Genomic DNA, 16,994 nt, shown 5'->3' with positions numbered 1-16,994 from the left:
TACATTTCAATGTGCTCATGTATGGCCATTTAAATTTAGAATTGGTCTTTAATATCCTCTTTTCTAGGATCTGAGGTGGCTTATTTTGATGGACAAAGTGCTCTGTTGTACAGATTTGATAAAAAATCCATAAAGCCAATAAGGGATGTTATTTCTTTGAAATTTAAAACCATGCAAAGCAGTGGAATTCTACTCTACAGAGAAGGACAACATGGAAATCACATCACTCTGGAATTAATGAAGGGAAAGCTTGTCTTTTTTCTTAATTCAGGTAAAAAGTGCTTGTACTTCTGTAGCAGCAGTTTCAAAAATCTATTCAGCTAAGAGTACATTTATTAGTACTTAATCTTTTCACAGTGAAGTAAAATAACCCTAAAATTTATCATCCAAACCAGAACACTTTTCAGAGTTAAAAGATACACTACTATGAGTTACTCTAGGACAATGAGTGTGAAGTAGAACTCTAGTGGGAAAATATAAATGAAAGTTTAAGAGCATTACGAACAGATGTATGTAATGCATACATATTCCGAGTACAATTTATGTAAACAGCATATATTTTGACACTGTGCAAGATGGCCACTATATACTTATATATAATATTACAAATGATATATTATAATTACATATAATCATAAAGACAAGAATAGATCATTTTCAAATCATGAGATACTGCTGATAATGAGGTTCTAATAAAGAAAATATTTGCAATGTAAATACAAATGCCATGAGTGATAATAAGAAAAAAATAAATTACTAAAAAGGAATTTCAATGAAGTATAGAAATGAATTTTAAAAAGGTGTAAGGATATTGTATTTAAAATAGAGATGAAGTCAGCTGACAACTACAGGAGATGGAAGTTTGGACGCAAATTGTAATACTGAACTAAAAAAGAGAAGCCATGATTTTAAGCAGAAATAACGAGTAGCTTTCTTCCTTCTCTTTTAAGGCAATGCTGACCTGCCCCCCACTAATGCGCACGTGAACCTCACCCTGGGCAGCCTGCTGGACGACGGGCACTGGCACTCCGTCCTCATCGAGCGCCTCGACGCAGAGGCCAACTTCACCGTGGACAAGCACACTCATCATTTCCATACACAGGGAGGATCCAGTTACTTGGATCTTAATTTTGAGGTTATTATAGATTGTATAATTTAAATGAACTATAACGTGAGAAAGAAAATAATGCTATAAAGAAATTCAATTTTGCAGCAATTCAGAACTATGCTGAGTAATACATGATAATAGGTATGTTAAGGTCCTAGTGAACTGTTTATTTCTTAAAGTAGGTCTATGTATTATTATAGATCATCCTTTGCAGTCATGATGTTAGGTTTAGGAAATCTACAAATGAAGAGATACCAAGGCAGCAAGCAATATTATTGAATGTGTTGCTTTGGTATATTACATCTATTGTTTGGCTATAAACATATTCCTGGGGGATTTTTTTTTCTTGTCTCATGCAATTCTAACCAACATAGCATTATCTAGAATCACTTTGAGGAGTTCACATATATGCCAGTAGATTTATTAAATAATGAGAGAGCCAAATGCTCAGGGCTTAATACTTTTTTGAGGCCGGGCGCTGTGGCTCACGCCTGTAATCCTAGCTCTTGGGAGGCCGAGGCGGGCGGATTGCTCAAGGTCAGGAGTTCAAAACCAGCCTGAGCAAGAGCGAGACCCCGTCTCTACTATAAATAGAAAGAAATCAATTGGCCAACTGATATATATACAAAAAATTAGCCGGGCATGGTGGCGCATGCCTGTAGTCCCAGCTACTCGGGAGGCTGAGGCAGAAGGATCACTCGAGCCCAGGAGTTTGAGGTTGCTGTGAGCTAGGCTAACGCCACGGCACTCACTCTAGCCTGGGCAACAAAGCGAGACTCTGTCTCAAAAAAAAAAAAAAAAAAAAAATACTTTTTTGAAATCCTTTGCCCATCTACATGTAAATGTATCTAAGCTACACTATCAAATAACATCTATTCTGCCAGTTCTTCACAGGACACCTTAAAGTTCATGAAGAATCAGAACAAACCAGGAAACTGATATTTATCTGGTATGAATGGCTTTGGCACATAATATTTATTGAAGACCCTAGTCCTATGCCAGATCATCCATAGTTTTATTCCTTTAATTTAACCATGTAATAGCCAAAAAGAATACCCAATGCAGAGGCTGGTAAATCATGGGCATCAGGCCAAATCTAGCCATTATTTTGTTTAAAAAATGCATATATATGTATATATATAAATATACATAGTCTATAGCTGCTTTGGTACTATAACAGCAGAGCTGAGTGTTACAAAAGAGATCATATGACCCACAAAGCCAAAACTGTTTACTGTGTGGCCTTTCATAGACAGTGTTGAAAATGCTGACCCCTTCCTTTAAGTTTAACACAATGTCTGGTGCCAGAAATACAGGTATTAAAAATGCCATTAATTATAATACAATAGAACACTTCATTTGAGATTAGCAAACATGGAAATATGAGAAGCTACAAATGAATTTGTGACAGTTGGTGGTATACTTAGTAATTATAAATGTTTTAAATAGATAATCAGAAAATCACTAAACAATGTTATTTATGTCATTTTTCTTTCTAAGATCAGCTTCGGGGGAATTCCGACACCTGGAAGATCACGTAAAAGCTTTCATGGGTGTTTAGAAAATCTTAATTATAATGGAGTGGATATTATTGAATTAGCCAAGATACACAAACCCCAGATCCGCATTATGGTAAGGAAGCCAAATGGAAGGAAAGAGAAAAGGAATTGTTATTTTTTGCATTAAAAAACATTTGTGTTAGGTCTCCAGTTGATATAGTATTTTAAAATCAACACTTACTTTTAAAACAGCTACGTGTGTAATATAACATTTTTTATTATGTATAAAAATGTTATAAAGTAAATATGTCTCGTAGGACATAGTTATTTCATTTTTATATGAAGTAAAACAACTTTCTATTTTTGTGTAGAAATCAGAATTCATATATCTCCTGTGTTTTTGGTATTGTTATTCTCGGGAGACCAGTTATTTTGCAATGGAAATCTCTAATGAGCTATTCCTTAATCAATTGGAAATGCTTCCAAATCAGTTAATAAAATTCTCTTTCAATGTTTAAAATTGAAAATATCTAAGTTTTGGGTTAAAGGGGAAGTTCATGCTTAGTTGTCACCAAATCTTAGGAGCAAATAATGGGAATATTTGTTTGCATTGTTTTAAAAAAGTGTTTTCTTTCCTGTTATGTACTGGGAAAAGTTGGCTCAGTGGTTGTAGGACCAAAACATGAAAACAGCTGTGGCTCTGTGTCACCAGGCCACAAAATGAGTACATCATTAGAATTAGCATGAGAAAAGGGGAAAAAAACCAGCCATGAAGCCCATGATCTTCCAAGAAAGTTAAGGAAAAAAATCTAAAAGGATAGGATTGAAGTCTAAGCTCTACTATGAATGGCACCATGCTGAGATCATACAAATGAAAAATACCATCAAGATACATGAAAAGAGAAACACCAAAGGGAAGAGCAATACGAAGACCCCATAGTGCTTGGGTCCCTATGGCAAGATTAAAAAGAAATGAAAAGAAGAAAGAGATAAATGGAATAGCCCTCTGCCTGAAGTGCTTGTCCTTGGAGAAACTGAAATATGAAGTGTTGCTTGCACGGGAAAGAGAAAGGAGACCAGGTTGCTTAAGTCGGCTTTGTTGTAGGTGCTTTACTCGGATCAAAATACAGACATTTGTTTGGCCAACGGGCATCCACGTTAACGTAACACATTCTGAACATTAAGCCACCTTTTATCTGCCAACCCTTGGTGTTCAGAAGAATCCCTCATTCCCACCCTAACTTCTATGGTGTTGTCACCACAGCTGCTGCAAAGAGGTGGGTGGGAGTGAGTTGGGCCGTAGGACACAAGGGGCCAAGACTATTTGAGGAAAACAGGCACAGGTTTTCATACACACTCCATGCTACTCTGGGATATTGATGGGTTTGCCGACAGAATTATTTATTATATGATTATAGTCAATCAGGAAAACCACAATTAGGCTGATATCTCTGGAGTTCTGAATATCATCCTCAAGAAAACTATTTACTAATTATAATACATTGTATAAAGATATTAAAATGTATACGTTTTACATAAAAACAAACAAAAGGAGAGTTCATTCCAAATTGTGCATATGGACACATAATGCCGGATACAGGAACTCCATTCTGAGAGTTATTGCAATTTTATGTACTCTTTATAAAAATAGGAAAATAGTTGCTTCCATATTTAAAAGGAAAACACTTTAAAATATATTTTGTTGGCAAAATCAGTTGCCAGAACTGGTTCATTCAACTAACAGTCATTCATGGGTGGCCAGAAGCGTCGCTCCCTGGTTGTTCTAGTGGTCAGCTGCCCGTCTCCCTGATGGCGGCAAGGAATCTGCAGCTGATAAAAAACTAAGAACATGTAGTAATCCAGCGACTAAATTCATACTATGGATTTGTGCTTATTACTCTTAAGCTTTTGGTATTTAATTCATTATAGCAAAAATTTTGTTACAATAAAAACTATTTCACATTTAGCAGAATTTAAAAAGCAGCCAAGAGTAAATGTTCTGATTCGTGCATATAGGTATAATATGTATTACAGATTATTTTAGTTTTTTACTTTTTTAGAGATGGGGTCTCACTCTGTTGCACAGCCTGGAGTACAGTGGTGTATGATCATAGCTCACTGTAACTTCGAGTTCCTGGGCTCAAGTGATCCTCCTGCCTCGGCCTCCTGAGAAGCTGGGACTGCAGGTGCACCCCCACACCCAGCTGACTTTTTCATTTTTTGGTAGAGAGCTGGCCTCACTATGTTGCGCAGGCTGCTCTCAAACTCCTGGCCTCAAGAAATCCTCTGAACTCAGCCTCCCAAAGTGCTGGGATGGCAACTGTGAGCTGTGCCCCGCCAAGATATTTTAAAATGAAAACTGAATTATATCAGTTTCTAAAGTATGTTAAGGGAGAATTTTTTTTTAAATGTGATTCAGTCTTGAAAGTGGGTTTAACCCCTAGATCATTGTTTCTTAAACTAGGCTTTATCTTGCAGTCACCAGAGGGGATTTAAAAGATATTGTTACCTGTAAGTGCCTCCAGAGATTGTGATTTAATTGGTCTGGGTGGATTTTAACAGCTCTCTGGATTACAACTGTTTAGCAAGGTTCGAGAACCACTAGCCTAGATTATCTGTCTCACTTCAGTAACACATTTTTTCTAAGATCATTTAGAGGTTATAAATAGAAATAATTCAATAGAAATTACAATTAGAATCTGAATTGCTAGCTATTTTCTGTGGAACTGAAATTCATATATTTGAATAAATACCCAAGAATTGTTCCTTCCTTCCTCCAGCTAAAAAAAACAAAAACAAACAAAAACAAATACATAAAGAAAAACAGTGAGATGGGATTTGACTTACCAAATAGTAAAATATACTAAAAGCCACTGTACTAGAATCAAAATGGTATTGGATAGGAATAGACAAGTCAGTAGAACAAAGGGGAGATCCCAGAAAGATCCCAGGATACATGCAGTTATTAGTAACAAGGTACATGGTTCAATTCAGTATGAAAGGGAGGGATTATTTCATAATTTCTGCTGCAACTAATAAATGTCCATAAGGCAGAAAACAAAAATGAGTCACTATCTAACATACACTAAAAATATGTAAATTTAGGAGGATGAGAAACAAACAACAACAAAAAATCTTGGAAGCAAATCTTTGACACTGTGTGTAGGACCTAGGGAGTTGTGAAACTTTCCTAATGAAGATTGGAAACTCAGAAGCTGTAAGAGAACATATAGACGTAATTGACCATATAAAAATTCAACATTTTCATGCTAAAATACTGTAAGAAAACTTTATGTATAACTATTAGCCCTGAAAAACTTTTGGAACACTGTCAAAATATAATTTTCCAAAAGCTAAAAATATGACCCATACAAATATCAAATAGACATGCGTCAAAGATTGAGCCAACTCACGGACTAGCGAGGGGACTGGTAAAGTAGTAAAGCTGGTACGAAGGAGATAGTGAGGACCACTGTTTAGGGAAGACCAAAAGTTGCTCGGGAGAAGGGCAGTCCCAGAGGGTGGACCTGTCCTGTTCAGGCCTAGCACAGGGCCTGAAAGACAGCTGGCATAAAACAACTCTCCTATTGAATTAAATTATATTAGACTCCTTTGCTAATGCAGGGAAGTAGAAAAGTGGAGAATTTCACACACATACGCTACAAGGATAGGTTTGCCCAATTATAATAATGCTTATATTGAAAGATAAGATACATGTCATGCATTGAGTTTTAGGGGGCAGGCTAATTTATACAATTCCGGATTGATAAAAAGCCTTTGTAAATCTTTGCAAAATCTACCTCTAATTAGATAGAAGCACCACTCCAGGCCTCTCAATGGGCTCTTTTGTTTTATTTATAGGGAAACGTGTCCTTCTCATGTCCACAGCCACAGACCGTCCCTGTGACTTTTCTGAGCTCCGGGAGTTTTCTGGCCCTGCCGGGCAACTCTGGGGACGACAAAGTGTTTGTCACTTTTCAATTTCGAACATGGAACAGAGCAGGACGTTTGCTTTCTGGCATACTTCGACGTGGTGCAGAGAGTTTTGTTCTCTTTCTTCAGGACGGAAAACTGAAACTGAGTCTCTTCCAGCTGGGACAGTCATCGAGGAACATCACGGCAGGTAACGGAGGTCCTCCCATAAACCTCACAAACGTCCGGCAGATAAATCATTCTGTAGTGAGTTAATAAATGAGGTAACAAGATACTCAGTGCCCCACCTGGAGGAGGGGGCTGCCGTCTCCTTCCAGACTGCGTCCATGTGTGGGACACGCGGCTATCACCGAAGTCTTCTTTGGACCAAAATGACCCCGTATGAGAAATAAGAAATGGACACTTCTGCAGACATGACTCCCCAATGCAAGGAAAACATGCAATAGCCTTAAGCCCCATTTCCTGACAAACATACACCCACCCTCCATCGCAAAGAACTGCAGTGGGGACCTCGTGCAGCACCCAGCACCCAGAGCCACTCACTGTTCTCCCTCCCCTCCCCTCTTCTCCTCTTCTGTTCTGTGAAGAAATATTCTATACACAGTAGGTGATTGATAACTATTGCCTTGTAATGAAAGATGCCAACAAATGCCAAGAATTCTTGTTCTTTTGCTGGTGGCTGATTAGTTTTCTGAGACAGCCTGATGCCAGGGAGGAGTCAGCTCCTCCACTTGCTGCCCTTCTCATATGCAAATCACTGAGCCAGCCTGTTTTCACTTGTGAAATGGTAAACCTTAGTTCTTTGCAGGGAACAACAGGAAGGAAATCTCATTTTATTAGCACAATGGCCACTCCTACACAGGCCCTCTCCTGTGCCCTCTCCTCATCTAGGGCCTGTTTCTGTTGGGCAAATGCTTTGATATGCCTGTTAGCTTAGAGGCTCAAATCCCACCAGGCAAGACCCAATAACAATACATGGTAAACGATCCGCTTCTGTTGTGCAGTGTGGTATAGGCAAGTTTGATAATACAGAGCTGTTGGATTTTGCTGATTGGATTTGCAAATTTAGGAGGAGATCTGAGTCTCACATCAATATCATGTGTAAATTGGCATCAGAACCAAATGAGGGCTTTTTTTTAAAAGATAGGGGAGTGTAAGAAAGAAGGCACTGAAAAAGAGCCAGATGTCTCGCTTAAACCAGGGGATTATCCTACTATAAGAGAGATTCCTTCTGGCGACCTAGATGCCCACTTGACCAGACTGCTGTTAAATTTTGCTGGGTGAAAGCAGGATTTTGGGTGGGGGGGAGCCTTATCTCAGTACTTTTGGCAAACTCCACATGTTGAAATCTGTGTCCACCTTTGATCCAAGGTAAACTGTGTGAGATAAAACAGATATTCAGAGATATTTCTCTGAATATATATATATTTTTATTTTTTCAAAATGCAAACCTATTTTCCATTTCCTCACAAATAGGGCTTTTTTTCCCAAGAAAGTATAAAACCATGACCAATACACATATATAAAATGAACATATGTCAAAGATTTTATTTTACTCATTAATTAATGAGGAACCAGTACTGGGGAAATAGTTAAAGGTAAAATTGCCTACCAACCTAGTTCATCCCTTTCACAAGGTAGAAAAGAATTAAATAGTTTTATTACTGAATAAGTATTAAACCAGACTGTGATGCACGTTTCAGGCAGTCACTAATGCGATTGCAAAGACAGAAGGAAATCTCATCCTTTTTTCTAGCCAGCCTGATACAACCCATTACACACCAGCTTTCAAGATAGAGGATTAATTGTCCTCAAGTAAGAGGACACGATAGCACTGTTTGCTACACATAGTCCATCGCAAATTCACCTGTTAATTGGGGACATCACCTGTGTTAGTTTATTGCCTTAATCCAGAGAGAAACTAAAACCCCTTGTATCTCTTTGACAAGCAGGTAGTTGGATTGGTAAATCCCACTTGGAGTCATGCACCTAAATTCAACTCCCCCGAAGTCAGGGAGCTAGGGGCAGTATCTTTCTTGATGTTTTCAAGGCCCTCAAGAAAAACTTTCTTGGGTTGTAAAACTAGAAAAAGGCTAAATAAGTTTTTAAAAAGATTTTTAAAGATGTTTTTAAAAGATTTTTTAAAGTTATTTAAAAGTAAGTTTTTAAAAAAGATATATGTACACCTCAAAGAGGCAGAAAAAATTTACAAGTACATATTTTCTAAAGGGAATGCTCTAAAGTGAAAGTCTGTGTCCCTTTTGGCATCAAGGTAGATTTTGTTTGATTAATTAGCTTTTTTATTCAGATTTATGTTTGCCCTTACATCAGTAAAGCCAATTTAAAGAACTCAAAATGCCACACATTTATAGTCAGAGAAGGAATGCTGAAATGAAATTACAGATAGATACAAACCTTATCAATATCCACAGGGAAAGCTAAATAAATCCCTTCCCTATACAGAGTTTGCATCTGTATGGACAAGTATTACTTGCATTACTGTCAATTTTGTGCAAGTTAACTTCTATCACCACACAACTATAAAGAAACTTAATCAGGCCAGGCATGGTGGCTCATGCCTGTAATCCCAACTCTCTGGGATGCCGAGGCGGGCGGATTGCTCAAGGTCAGGAGTTCAAAACCAGCCTGAGCAAGAGCGAGACCCCATCTCTACTATAAATAGAAAGAAATTAATTGGCTAACTAATATATATATAGAAAAAATTAGCTGGGCATGGTGGTGCATGCCTATCGTCCCAGCTACTTGGGAGGCTGAGGCAGTAGGATTGCTTGAGCCCAGGAGTTTGAGGTTGCTGTGAGCTAGGCTGACGCCATGGCACTCACTCTAGCCTGGGCATCAAAGCGAGACTCTGTCTCAAAAAAAAAGAAAGGAACTTAATCAAAGATGAAGGTTTGCAACCCTATAAAATGAGCTAATCCTTCCATCAAAAAGATATCCAATAATCTCTTTTGCCCAATTCAAAAACTACCCTCAATTTTTTTCTACAGTAGTTGGTTCAGCTTTACAGTTAATAAGTTGCATGTATTCTAGATGCAATGATATACTGAGCAAGCATTTTCTCCAGTTCTGAGTTTCACAATCACCAGAATTAAATTTCATTAAAGTCCTTAAATCACATCAGGATTTTACTTTAGCTCAGGGCTTTATGAGAGTGATATTTTGCCTCTACATTTAAAATGTAGTTTTTGACAAGAGATCATCTTCATTTAAACATACTTAAAATACTATCTATGTTGTAGGTAATTAATTAATTTAATCTTTCTCATTAAAATGTTTATACATGACACTGTATCTGATTTTCTTGGGAATAAACTATAGCGAAAGGCCAAATACAAGCTGACAAAAAACCAAAAGAAAAAAATAAAAAAATATTGGATGATAAACACGAAAAAAATATATACAAAAATCTGCTGTTATTCGTCAAAAGATATTCCTAAAGAGGGCACCATTAGGACTTAATACAATTATGAAAAGAACGTGTCAAAGATTTTACTTAACTCATTAGTTAATGAGGGAATCAGTAAGATGCTACGGCAGGTTCAAAAAGAATTCAAAGAATCAAAGATATGTAAGCAGGAAGCTACAATGAATTTGCATATAATGTAAAACTGTCTCCTTCCCTGTGACGTGATGGGGAACAGGGAGAGGCTCAACTGTATTTTCACAGACAAAATGTATTTGCATGTCTATGGACAATAATCATTTGCTTGCTTTCAATTCTCTACAATTTACAGAGGGGTAAAAGAACTCAAAAAAGGTGAAAGGCACAGAGACCTGTAGAATCAGATAATTCTAGAGATCGTGTTTAGACAATGCGTAGTTTTATACTAAAGACTTCCAGTAATCCCAGTTGATTTTAAAGTACAATTTTTTTCCTTACAGGTTACTTTTACTTTTCTTTCTGTTTCATATATCACTGAAGGTTTTAAAAAAGCTGAAATGTTAATATTAATCTTTAATTTTTAATAATTTTTAATTATTACATTTGAAATGCTAATAATAGATTAACTTCAGATAAATGTAATGTATGTCTGGAAAGGAAATAAATCAAGCATAGAGATATTTTAATAATTAACAGGCTTCCTAAAACAGTCAACTAAAATGTTAACTTTATAAAAAACTTCTATTAATCTAGTATTTATTATGATAAATATGCCTCCTAATGTAGTTTTGATCATGGCCTGATTTTAAACATCCGTGCAATGTTAATTTAATAGGCCTCATGAAGCTAATCTCATTTTTAATCCATTTATTGGCATTTATCTTTGACACATTACCAGGTGAAAGAAAACACAGAATAACTCCAGTGATTTTAAATATGTTAACATTTAAATTTACCATCAAAGACAATTCATTATGTTATCAAATTATTTCACAAGATTAATTTCATAGTTAATACTAAGAATCATAGAATAATGTGGCTATGAATGTAAATATATAAACAATGGTGTACTTATATATGAAGTTCACCTCCCATTCTTTCCTTAGCATTTTCTTACTCAATACTAAATAACAATTTTAGAAGAAGGTGTAATTATATCTATAATTATAATGTGTTCAATCAGAAAACACATAAACATATGTTAAAGATTTTAACTCATTAATTAATGGAAAACCAATAAGATGTTACAGTGAGGAGAATACAAAATATTAATACATGCACACAGGCAGATAAGGAATGCTGAGATGAATTTACAGACAGATATGAAATGGTTCCAATTGTACCCCAGCAGGCACAGTAATTTGCAATTCTATTGACAAAAATCATCTTGCATTGCTGTCAGTTCTCTACAGTTTACAGAGTTGTAGAATAGCTCAGATAGCGAAAGCAGAGTTTACCTGAATGGGTGCACTGAACAGGACACTCAGTGATTTTCCCACGTTTTAAATCGTGTTGTACTCCACAAATATGGTCAATTATTATGTGTCAATTTAAAAAAAAAAAAAGCCTTTCACAATTATTCTTGACACAATTTTGTCAACTCATTTCCCTGATTCTTTTAAAGTATTTTTGTTATTTTCAGTGAAACAGTAAATTTTGCATTTGAAGATTGGATTAAACTGTATTTTTTTTATCCCATTGGTAAAGATTTTTAATGTATATATTTGGTAATTAAATTTGAGGTACTACTTTCAACACATTATCAGAATCTTTTTGTTATAGTGACTCCTTAGAGTAATATCTTCCTTCATGTGTTATTGTCATAATAAATGAAATCCTTTCATTAAAGAAAGGAAGTTAATTTTTTTCTCAGTGAAATATCAGCATGAAAATACTGGTCTTTTCTGATATATTCAGTGATCTGAATTAAAATGCTTTCAAGTGTTTACAAAGTTGGTAATTGACAGTTGTCTTTGATTCTGTTCCCTCTAGGTGCTGGCTTAAACGATGGGCAGTGGCATTCTGTGTCCTTATCTGCTAAGTGGAGCCATGTGAGTGTGGCAGTGGATGATGACACAGCTATTCAGTCCCTGGTGGCTGTGCTGATCGATTCAGGTGACACCTATTATTTTGGAGGTAAGTGACGGCAACTGAACTATAATACACTAGCAGTGGAACCATTTTTATTTCTATTGCTTCACATCCTGTGTCTCTAGTCATATTCCATCCAACCAAGTTAATGCTAAGAAATGATTTATCTCCTCCTATGAAATGAATACCTTTGAGTTTGTAAAGAACATACAACATTCAATTAAATGTTCTTTCCAAGAAAAAAACAAGTTATATGCAGAAAGTTTATTTGCTTTTTAAATAACCTTATATTTTCACTTAACATTAAATGAAAATTTATTTTAGCTACACATAGTAAACAAGAAACAAGTAGAGCCTTTCAAAAATCAAATATTATATCATAATCAAATCTCTACAACAGATAAATAAATTTATACGTCTAACAGTTAGCTTATAAAAACAAAACAAATCATACTGTCCAAAGTCATTGGCTTACATAAAATATTACTTATGATGCATATTTAAGTTATAGATCTCAGTCCATACAATTGAATCATTGTTACATAGCTTAGTTTACAGATACATAGATAAATAGAAATTTTTTTAAATGGGAAGGGAGTAATAGAATGTAAAAAACTATGAAGAATTTTCCAAATATTGGCAGTAATAGAAGACAAGCATATGAAATGAATCCATAGTGCAGTTGGTGTCACATTGGTGCAAAGTACTGAATATTTGTGTTTCCCCCAAGTTCATGTTAAAATCCTAACCCCTGAGGTGACGGTATCAGGAGGGTTTGGAGGGTAATTAAGTCACAAGGGTGGAGCGCTCATGAATGGAATTAGTGCCCTCATAAAAGAGGCCCAACAGAACCCCCTTGCCACTCCTGCCATGTGAGGTTACAACGAGAAGACCACGGCCAGGAAGCTGGGCCTTACCAGATACCACATCTACTGGTGCCTTGAACTTCGACTTGCCGGCCTCCAAACTGTGGGAAATAGATGTTTGTTCTTTAAGCCATTCAGTCCATGAAGTTTGTTGTAGCAGCCAAACTAAGACAACTGACATAGCTAAAAAAAAAAAATGGAAACAATTGCATTTTTTGATTGGAAAGGAAATTTGGCTTTTTGATTAAAGGAAGCACCAAAAACAATAACAAAACCCGGCCATCAATTCTAGAATGCTTTTGTGAGACATTACATGAGTCCAAAGATTAGGCTTACACCTGAAAGTCACAGTTAAGAGAAATAATCATATGAGGAAACATGTCACATCAGGTCGTAGACACTTGTACTTTAAAGAATTCTGTTATCATGCCATGTCACCACATATATGATAAGAAAACTCATTCTTGAGTAACAAAGTTTTCAATTAAGTAGGAAATGCCATGATAAATATAGATGCAGACAGCCACTTTTCACTATTCACTTCAAAAATACCTAAACACTCAAGTGTCACCCTAGTAATTCAATCATATATAATTCTTACTGGAAAGCTAAATATATCCCTCCTTTCCTATAGTGATTAAAAATTCTACATAAACAGAAATATAGATCTAGTAGAAATGCAATGCTATATATTGCATTCTGCCTTATCAGTATTTGCTGTGTCTCACATGGAATGTGTACATTTCCAAATATACAACTGCATATATATTCAAAAACTTCACTGAGCTGTCCTTTGCCACATAGTGTATAGTTATATTGTTAAAGTAAATTAAAATGGACTGAAGAATCCCTGAGCAGACAAAGCTAGTTAGGCCTCCTAAGTGACCTTAACCTTTGCTTGATTTACAAACATAAGCAAAAGTTAACTGCGGCTGTTTCTTGTAAATGTCTGTATTCAAGAAAAATCAAACTTTAGGCTAACCAGTCAGAAGCCATTGACTTATATAACTAGGGGCTTTCCAGCAGGATAGACCAAATAAGGCAACTGTATAACTGTAACCAATCAAATATATATATGTATGTATATATATATATATATATATACAATTTTTTTTTGCTTTACCTCTGTGTTTACCCTATAGAAGCATTCCCCTGCCAATCCCTTGAAGGAGCCCCCAAACAACTTCCCATTTGAAGCTGCCCAATTCTCGCATCACTGTTAGCTGAAATAAACTCTTTACATTTTATTTTGCTTCAGTTTATCTTTTAATAATATGTACATTTATATCTCTAGTCAGATGCTTTTTTTCCTCTAGGCAGATACAAAGTATACTTGGAGAGCTTAAGATTTTTAGTACGTAAATGTCTGAATTTATCTTGAATGGATGATAATATAAGGAGTCCTCAAAAAAATGCAACTATGCATGCCAACCTTTTCAAAAGAGCATAGTTACCTTTGGGAATAATAATACATCCAGGGTTGTTAGTGATCTGAGAAATGCCACATGCGGATGTTGTTGAATTAAGGGTTTCCAAGTAGAAGGACCAAGATACCCCTTGCGTCTGCTCTCAATTGACGCAAATAAGTATCTCTAATAAAACTTTTTCAAACCAAGCACAAAAGAACAGCAAACAGAACAGGGATGTTCATTATTAGGTAGATGACTAAAATCTGTATGACAGAAACAAATGATGGAGTTTGATCCACACTGTTTCGTTTTCACAATGACTAGCCCAGATGGAATAGGTCCAGAAAGAAACTACTGAGATAAACAATAGAAAATTTCAAACATTGTACTCTTTGAAAATGTATATTCATTTACATTCCCATTTCCTTCAGAAAATACTTCATGCTGCCTTCTCTAAAGACAAATATATGAAAGCAAAAAGCATTTCATGAAGACATGGGTAATATTTTGTAGCAGGCAGAATGACTCCCAAAGATACTCTAATCTCTGGAACCTGTGAATATGTTACATGGCAAAGTGATTTTGCAGATGTAATTAAGGTTACAGACCTAGGGAGATTATCCAGAATTATCCAGATGGGTCCGGTGTAATCACATGAGCATTTGACTCTGGTTTGGGGCGTGGCGGAAGGGAAGTCAGAGAGAGCAGCAGGAGCATGTCTCTGTGTACTGCTGTGAGTATGGTAAGTGGGCTGGACACGGTGAGGAGGAGTTGACAGGCCCCAGCTGACACCCAGTAAGAAACTGGAAACTCCTGAAACCACAGGGCCTGAATTCAGCCCACTCTTGAATGTGCTTGGATGCCCATTCTGCCCCAGAGCCTCCATTTCAGCACCCAGACTGGCCAACACCTTGATTTTTGTCTTTGCAAAACTCTAAGTAATCAGTCCAGCCCATGCACACTCATAAAGTGAGAAATAATAAATGGATGTTTGTAGTAATTTGTTATAGCAACAATGAAAAATGGATACAGATTCCTACCTCCTTCTGAATCTTTCTTCATTTATATACACTCCATTCAGTTCAAAACACTTGGACAATGTCCAGAGGAAAAAGGTTTTCTCAAACACACCTGAGAATATGCTGAAAAGTACATGCAGAAGAGCAAGGAGGCTCAACAGAAAGGCCACTTTTCACTATTCACTTCAATTTCTGGTTTTGAGTGTGTGTGTGAGTGCGTGTATGAATGTGTTCGGATTGTATGTGGCATCAGAACTAAAGTAACATACGTGATCAGGAGCCAATAGGAGACACAGGGACAGAAATGGCGAGGCTGGGCCATGATCATGTGAACGTACACACCCTGTGGATTCCCAAGTCCCCTTTGATCCAAAAGCGTGAGCAGTACCGTCACCTGTTAGAAACAGGTAGACAGCAACCACAACCCAAACATGCATGTGCACAGGTAAAATTGTATGTGTTTCAGGGATGATGTTGTGGATTGAATTGCTTCGCCCCCAAATTCATATGTACCTCAGAATGTGATCCTATTTGGAGATGGGGTCTTTGCAGAGGTGATCAAGTTAAAATGAGGTCATTAAGGTGGCCCCAATCCAGGAAGACTGGTGTCCTTAAGAATGGGGAGATGTGAACACAGAGACAGACACACGGAGGGAAGACACTGGGAACACGTGGAGATAACCACGTGAGGTGGAGGATTGGAGTGTCACACTGACAAGGCCAGAGTGGCTCGCTGGCTCCCCCTTGACCCCAGCTTGCTGCTGTGTGGAGAAGGAGCTCGGGAGCCCTCCCCAGGGGTCTGAGGCTGCTGCTCTGCCGTGAATCCCTTGATTTATTTTATTTTAAAATGTTTCATTGACAAATAAAAATTAGATATATTCAAGATATACAATGTGATGATTGGTATAGGTATATATCGTGTACTAACTTATAGTCAAATTAATTAGTATATCTGTCACACCACACATAGTCACCATTTGTGTGTTGGGGATGTAAGGACATTTAAAATTTGCTCTCTTACCAGATTTAAGTCAATAATACGTATTATTAATTATAGTCATGATGCTGGCTCCCTTTATTTTTAATGAGCATGTTGAGAAAGATTGTGAATTATGGACTGAAATGCACATCTCCTGGATAGACTTAAATAAAATATTGCATTTGGGGTCACATTTACAGAGCTTCCCTTCATCACCTTGCCCTACAGAATTGTCACAAAGCTAAAGAATTGTTGCTACCGTTTCTTCTGTTTTATGTGCTGGTTTTATTGGACCATACAGGTGTTCCCCAGAGCGCTGGCTCTTCTAGACCGTCTTAGTGATTTCCCATTGCCCAAAAGGAAGGCCATGTTTTGCCCAAAGTGACTAACAGTTTAACTCAATCAGTTATTGCAACTTCTTCTCATTGCAGTGAAACAGTTTACCAGATTAGGGAGCACATGAGGCTTTCACAGACGGTAACAGAGTATTTGCCAGCTCAGTGACGGAGGACAACCAAGAGACGCTGCGGCCTTCGAGAGGGAGCTTGGAGGGCAGGTTAGGGAAGGGTGTGATAAGCCTTCCCTGGGATGCTCACGGGGCAAGTCTTTGGACACTAGAAATGTCATTTAATTGTGTCAGTAATAAGGTATATTTGCTAACCAATGTCTGAGTTGCTTCCTGATAGT

At 36.9% G+C, this 16,994-nt stretch overlaps 1 protein-coding gene across 1 annotated transcript in view; it reads left to right on the top strand.

The window, feature by feature from the left end:
• The window catches only part of LOC105881341 (contactin-associated protein-like 3), a 201,165-nt gene that overhangs the window by 104,265 nt on the left and 79,906 nt on the right, over nt 1–16,994 (top strand). The window contains exons 5-9 of the mRNA XM_020289234.2: nt 68–271; nt 951–1,135; nt 2,609–2,740; nt 6,469–6,730; nt 11,936–12,079. Of these exons, the coding sequence (XP_020144823.2) occupies nt 68–271; nt 951–1,135; nt 2,609–2,740; nt 6,469–6,730; nt 11,936–12,079 (927 nt within the window). The remainder of the gene's footprint in view (nt 1–67; nt 272–950; nt 1,136–2,608; nt 2,741–6,468; nt 6,731–11,935; nt 12,080–16,994) is intronic.

This window comes from Microcebus murinus, chromosome 12 (genome assembly GCF_040939455.1).
Source record: "Microcebus murinus isolate Inina chromosome 12, M.murinus_Inina_mat1.0, whole genome shotgun sequence".
In the NCBI taxonomy this organism is placed as follows: domain Eukaryota; kingdom Metazoa; phylum Chordata; class Mammalia; order Primates; family Cheirogaleidae; genus Microcebus; species Microcebus murinus.
The sequence above is the reverse complement of the archived record's forward strand: the minus strand, read 5'-3'. Positions and strand labels throughout refer to the sequence as shown.